Raw genomic sequence first — 7,033 nt, 5'->3', positions numbered from 1 at the left:
TGTTAGTGTAAAGCGCTTTGGGGGTCCGGAGGGACTTGAAAAGCGCTCTATAAGTTCAGCACCATTTACCATTTATTTTAAACAATGTAAACACATTTTTAATAACTTTACATGAACTTTGAAATGTTAATTGAAATAAAAGGATATAATGAATGAACTTATCCTTGCTATTTATTATCTTATACTTCTCTAATGTTTTCACTATCCTGGTTACAAGCAGTCCAAAAGCTGGCTTCTCTGATGGTATGGGGGTGCATTAATGCCTCAGACATGGGCAGCTCACACAATGGAGGTTGGGACATAATTACATACCAAATTCTCACCCCTGAATTAAATAAAACTTAAAAATCTTTTTACTCTGAATATTTGATTGAAGTTGAACTTAAAGACAAAATAATCCATAAACAGTAGCCTTAATATTTGTTGTTTTAAAAGTCAAACTGACGAAACCATCTGCTGACTAAAGTTTGTAGATAAGCGGTCACAGCTGAAAGATACTTCCTTAAACTCATTGAGGAACTTCAGAAAAGTATTTCAAACTGTTTATCCTTAAAAATAAACTTTATTAAAGTTGACAGAAAAGAGTTCTTTACCTTGAAGAAGAATCACAGACAGAAAAAACATCTTTATTCTCCAGTAACAACCACAAACCTGTGGTTTAATTCAAACTCCTGCTCCATAAATCTGCCTCTCCCTCCAGTAATGATTCACCGCAGGGCAGGGATCAGGTGTTTTTATGACTTTCACTATAAAAGCATGACTGATTCAAAGACATGAGCTGCAGCGTTTGGTTCGAGACGTTTTGAACATTTAAAGAAGCAGAATAAAGTTCGAGACCAAACATTAAAGTGCCTGTGACATCAAATTTTTGTACTAAATATGAACACATTTTTGGAACAATAGCATTAATAACATACTGCAAAACTAATTTCACACCGCTGAGATGAACGGTTGTTGAGATATTTGCATGCAAAGAAACAGGAAGTGATGTCAAACGGGAATGTCTGCATGTAAACAGAGCATTGCTACAGTAGCTAACAGACTGTAGAGAAGAATCTGATGTTTTTAGACTATTTTGAGTCGCCAGAGACATGAAGACCAGTTAGTTTAAATAGTTTCAATAGACTTCTTAAAGTTTTCCCCTTTGATGTCACTTCCTGTTTCACTTTATCTGAGCCAAGTTCTAAAGAAAATATGTGATTTATGTGACAAAATGAGTAAAATCAAGTGTACTATGCAAAGTTTCTTAAATATAAAGTTTTCTTGGACTTTCTGTAGTTGAAGGATATAAACTAAACATCACAGTCACTTTAAAACATGCTAATTCTACTACCAGGTCTTTTACCTTTATTAAACATCCTCTCAGAAACCTGATTCAGTAAACTCGCTGTGTTTAATGCTACACATCATTAAATTCACTTGTGTCGTAATTAAAGTTAAAATTTTTGAATTTAGAGACCGTGAGATTATCTGAAAACAAACCTTAAAAAGTAAATAAAAGCAAGCAGAGAGGCGGTTCCAGTTCAGGAAGCATCAGTTTATTAGAACTTGATGTGAATGGATGAGTGTTTAAATACGCTGCTGAATGTTCCTCGCCTGGCTCCGCCCGCTCCGTCGGGCCCACAGGATGTACTTCGTTACTTTACACGTTAAACGAGGCCGGCTGCTGAACGCAGCTCGGCACAGGAAGGCCGATGGGTTTGTTTTGTTTTTTTATGCTTGGTGTGAACGCAGCCTGGCTGGAAATGTTGGCGAGCACTGGGTCAGCCGCTCAAATGTTTTAATCGTCCAGGAAGAAATAGTTCCCGCTCTTCTTCTGTTCCGTGTCCTGGAGGAGGAGACAGGTTGCTGAAGCCAGTTTAAATGGTTAAAACCAAACGGAGCTGTGAAAACCAAACGCACCTTGATGGAGTTGAGCTTGTTGATTCTCGGCCTGAAGTTGTTGGGGTCTCTCCTGAACGTGATCTCCAGCAGCGACAGGAAGCGGTTCATCCCAGCCAGCAGACTCTGAGGCCTGACGAAGAGAACGAGTCGAGGTTTGAAGAGCGCGGGGCTCGAGATCGTAAAGGGCACTTCCAAACGTATTCAGTGTCTTACGTGTTTGCAGAGGTCTTCTTGGAGGGAATGCCGTCGAACACGATGACCCTGTCGGCCAGGTAGGTGGCCATGATGAAGTCGTGCTCCACCACGAACGCAGTCTTCTTAGCGTGGAGGATGTACCTGAAGAAAAAAGTTATAAATCAAACATGAGAAACAATATCTCCTGCAGCGAGTGCCCGGTGGTCCAGCCCTGGCTCCTGGGACTCAGATGAGCTCGGCTCAGAAGAGAGAGAGACCACCTCCACCTGGGCTCACCTCCTGAGAGGATCGTCAAGGTTGATCGTCAAGTAAGCGGTGCAGAGAGTGAGGGTCTGTGGCTGTAAGCTAGGTCTTATAATGCTAAAGATGCTAATGCTAATTCAACCACCAAAGGTACTTGAGCCAATGCTAGTTCCACTATTAGTGCTAATGCTAGGTCCACTACTAATCGTATTTATGCGAATGCTACAGCCGTTACAAGTACTAATGCTAGGTCCACTACTAATGGTATTTATGCTAATGCTACAGCCGTTACTAGTGCTAATGTGAGTTACGCTATTAATGGTTAGGCCGGTCACAATAACAAATTTTGCTGGGCGATTAATTGTCTCACAAATTATTGCGATAAYCGATAATATTGCCTGGTGACCATTTTACAAATAATAATTATAAAAGCGTAATATGTAAGTGTYATAAATRAATAAACTTWAATTTTTAAAMAATGTTTAACAAAGTGGACTCTCAGTCTCTAACAAAAAATGCACTTGAATAAAAAAAACCAAAGAACAACAAAATGTAAATTAAACACCACACACAACTAAGACAGTAAATAAACAATATTAAAGTGCAGCATCTCTTTAGAGATGAAGCAAATTACACAGCCTGGTGAGGACCCACTGTTTCTTATGGGGACATAAGCCCAGTTAATATCCCATGTAAAGTGTAGGCTAGGTTTAGGGTCAAATGGTAATAGAAAATACTGGTAAATGAATGAAAGTCAATGCAAAGTCCCCATGAGGATAGAAGAACAAACGTGTCTATGTGTGTGTGTGAGGAGGGGACAGTCAGTGAGGAGACAAGCAGAGCGCTGCGGGGAAGGAAATCAGACAGTTCAGAGTTTTCCTCATGAGTTGTTGGGACAGCTACAGGTTTTTTGGGTGTTTTGTTAAAACACAGATGGTGCGTTTAGGTTTCCTGTTATTTTTGGGAACTACAGGTAAAGTCTTGACGAGTTTGTCGTGGGTCTGGGGGAGTTTCAGCCCCGACCCCTCCTCCTCCTCTCTCTCTGTATCTCCCCGCAGCGAATTTCAAGCTCTGCAAGTGCTCCGACACTGCAGCAGCCGCGTTCTACTTTGAAACCAATTCTATCTCCATTTTTCAGAATCCCATCAACATTTCTTTAGTTTGTTATTGCTACGAGCTCTCAAGCTAAAGCGAGCGTTCACTCCTCCCAACACTAAGAAAACAGGAGGGGAGGAGTCAGCTGAGCTCCTGTGCAGCGGAGCACAGAGAGGGAGAGAGACGAAGTAAACAAACAAGCAGGAAAATGAAACTTATCGTCCTCCTTTTTTTTTACTGACCACAAAATAATTTATCGTGCAATTAATTGATTTATTGACTATCGCGAGAGGCCTATTAATGGTATTTGTGCTAATGCTACAGCCGCTACTAATGGTAATGCTAGTTCCACTACTAATGTTACTTATGCTAATGCAAGTTCCACTACTAATGGTACTTATGCTAATGCTACATCCACTACTAGTGATAATGCTAGTTCCACTACTAATGGTACTTAGGCTAATGCAAGTTCTATGACTAATGATACTTATACTAATGCTAGTTCTACTACTAATGGTACTTGTGCTAATGCTGCAGCCACTACTAATAGTACTTATGCTAATGCTAGTTCTATGACTAATGATACTTGTGCTAATGCTACAGCCACTACTAATGGTACTTATGCTAATGCTAGTTCTATGACTGATGATACTTGTGCTAATGCTACATCCAATACGAGTGCTAATGCTAGTTCTACTGATGATTCTATTACTGGTCATACAAATACTAAGAAATACTACTAAAGCTAATTTTACTAATGCTAAACTACTCACAGCATTACTACTACTTCTGCTAATGCTGGTTCTAATACTAAATCTACTTCAGTAATGCTAAAGCACTTATGCTGATGCTTTTAGCTAGTGTTTTGCTACATTTAACTACAGTTCAGCTAGGGTTAGCAAACTGATGCTTGCTAATGGTAACTGCACTACTCTAATGCTAATATGCCAATGCTTATAGCTAATGCTAGCTTGCCATTTTTAATTTCTTGAAGGAATGTTTATTACCAGCTGTTTTTGTGTTTTTTTAATCTGTTAGCTCTCAGATTATACGATGTAGCAGACTCTCAGCCACCCAAACTTTAGCTCAGTATCTGTAAAATTAGTAGCCGCTGAGCTTCACCTCTTGATGACCCTAGCTGCCATCAACCTCTGCTCAGAGTCGAGGTACGCAGACGGCTCGTCGATCAGGTAAACATCTGCCGGTTTCCCCAAACACAGAGTCAGAGCGACTCTCTGCAGCTCACCTCCAGACAGGTTCTGGACCTGGAGGAGCAGAAAGGTGATCATGTACATCTGTACATCTTTCAGGACAGAACCAGGTTTAGTTTTGAGGACCCAGGTCTTACGTCCTGGTCGATGATGCTCTCGATCTGCATTGGCTTCATCACGTCGGTGATGAACTGTGGGTGGGTGTAGGCATCCCGGATCTTCTCGTGGAGCAGAGCTCGGACGCTGCCCTGCAGGACGACACACCAAGTTTAAACCAAAGCTTCAAACTGTCCTAGTTTTATTCTGACCTGAGGGGTCCTTCACCTTGAACTTGGGGCTGATGGTCTGAGGTTTGTAGCTGACGTTCAGGATGGGAACTTCACCTGAAAGAAGAGGCGGATTCTGTGTTCGGTTCTGTTCGGTTGTGTTTGGTTCAGACGTTACGGTTTGTGTGCGAGAGAAAACTCACCTCCTCCGTCAGGTTTGAGTCCTCCGGCCAACATCCTGATGAAGGTCGTCTTTCCCGTGCCTGAAAACAAAAACACAGAAACACTTTAAACCTTGTGAAGTTTCAGACGGGTCAGGGTCCAGAACCGAACCGGCAGCTCACCGTTCTCTCCCAGCATAACCATGATCTCAGAGTCCGTGAACTCTCCTCCTTTGATGTCCAGAGAAAACTCGCCCATCGTCTTCGCCATGTCTGGGTACTGAAAATCATCCCGAACAGAGTTCATGTCAAACGGTTTGAAATCTGTACCGACGGAAGAAGAACGGGAACAACGGAGGACTTTGAAAAAAATTTTTAAGAAAATGAACGGGGGCTCGCCCGGGATACTCGTAAAGACAGACCTGGTAATGCCTGAGCCTCTTCACCTCCTCCTCATTGGCTGTTTCTGCCACCTTGAAGACCAACGAGGTTTCACGGAACCTCAGGTTCTCTGTGGGAACGTAACCGTCCAGGAAGATGTTGATACCTGAAGGAGTGGACAAAAAAAAAAGTTGTGGTTCTTCAGTATTGGATCAAGGCCCAGGATCAGGTCACATAATAAAACTCCCATCTGTTAACATTTTATGTTTAGGGATTTTCAATTTAGACAGGGTTCCTACAGTTTAAGGCAAGTTAAATTTAAGACTAAGACTTTTTAATGTCAAGTGAAATTAAATTTAAGATCAATTTCACAATAAAACACAAAAGACAAAAAATAAAACTGTGGCAGAAACTCATGAATCAAAGTATTTTTGGTTGAAGTATTCAAATATTGCTAATAGACCAAGTGTTTTTATCCATATCGAACTATAGCTAATGTAATTTCTGGAAATCCTCTAACGACCTAAAATTTGGAGTTTTAGGACCCACAGTGGGGATCTCAACCCCAATTCACTGTAGATAAAACCTTAAAGTGCCTGTGACATCAAATTTTTTAAGAAAAGCGAATGCATTTTTTGGAAAGACTACATTATTAACATATTAAAAACAAATTTCACGTTGCTCAAATGAACAGTTGTTGACAAATTTGCATGTTAAGTAACAGGAAATGATGTCAAAGGGGAATGTCTGCAAGTAAATATAAAAAAATGTTACCAATTGTTTTAATATTGGAGATGAATCACAATCATCCTATTTAAAATGTGTTAACATTTTTAAGACTTTTGAAAAAGATTCATTTAAAACATTTTAAGGCTAATTAAGGCCTTATTTTTGGACTGATTAATTCAATGACTTTTAAGACTTTTTAAGGATCTGCAGGAACCCTGTTAGAGCTCGGACAGAAAAGGTTTAAGCTACTTCAGTGTTTTTATCGGAGCAATTAAGTTCAGGTGATGTAAAAGAAGAGTTCCTGCATTTTAGGGTTTGTTTTACTTCCTGTACCTAAAAAACCCCACATTAGATGAAGACTATGGTAGATACTTCATCCAGGTTGTTATCAGACCTTTTGTTTAAATCTACGCCCTGAGGTCTGGGTCGTACCTTCTCGGACGCTGAAGGGCATGGTGACGACCCCGTAGGCGCTGGGGACTCCGTACAGAACGCAGATGAAGTCCGACAGGTAGTCCAGCACGCTCAGGTCGTGCTCCACCACGATGATGTACCTGAAGCAAACAACCAACATGAAACAGGCGCCGCCCAGGAGGAAGCGGTGGACGACCGGCACCCCCCCCCCTCACCTGTCCGGGGTGATGAGCGAGCGGATGGTGATGGCGGCCTTCAGTCGCTGCTTCACATCCAGGTAGCTGGACGGCTCGTCGAACATGAAGCTGCAGCCGAGGAGCAGAAAACACGACGGTCAGCAGGAGGTCAAAGGTCAGGGTGAAGCAAGGTTATAAAAGTTTTGGATTTTTCATTATAGTTTAGTTTTAGATAGTTTTGACTTTTTTTCTTTTAATTCAGTTGTTTTTATTAGTTT

At 41.2% G+C, this 7,033-nt stretch overlaps 1 protein-coding gene across 1 annotated transcript in view; it reads right to left on the bottom strand.

Annotated features, from left to right (window-relative positions):
- Positions 1–1,516: 1,516 nt before the first annotated feature.
- Positions 1,517–7,033, bottom strand: part of abce1 (ATP-binding cassette, sub-family E (OABP), member 1) — a gene marked incomplete at its 5' end in the record, with an annotated part of 14,210 nt that continues 8,693 nt past the window's right edge. The window contains 11 exon segments of the mRNA XM_014027886.1: positions 1,517–1,828; positions 1,903–2,014; positions 2,098–2,220; positions 4,540–4,682; positions 4,766–4,876; positions 4,953–5,011; positions 5,098–5,157; positions 5,239–5,335; positions 5,478–5,602; positions 6,598–6,719; positions 6,795–6,884. Coding sequence (XP_013883340.1) covers positions 1,781–1,828; positions 1,903–2,014; positions 2,098–2,220; positions 4,540–4,682; positions 4,766–4,876; positions 4,953–5,011; positions 5,098–5,157; positions 5,239–5,335; positions 5,478–5,602; positions 6,598–6,719; positions 6,795–6,884 — 1,090 coding nt within the window. The 3' untranslated portion in view covers positions 1,517–1,780.

Source organism: Austrofundulus limnaeus, unplaced genomic scaffold, assembly GCF_001266775.1.
Source record: "Austrofundulus limnaeus strain Quisiro unplaced genomic scaffold, Austrofundulus_limnaeus-1.0 Scaffold694, whole genome shotgun sequence".
Classification (NCBI taxonomy): Eukaryota; Metazoa; Chordata; class Actinopteri; order Cyprinodontiformes; family Rivulidae; genus Austrofundulus; species Austrofundulus limnaeus.
This window is presented reverse-complemented; position numbering and strand designations above follow the sequence as displayed.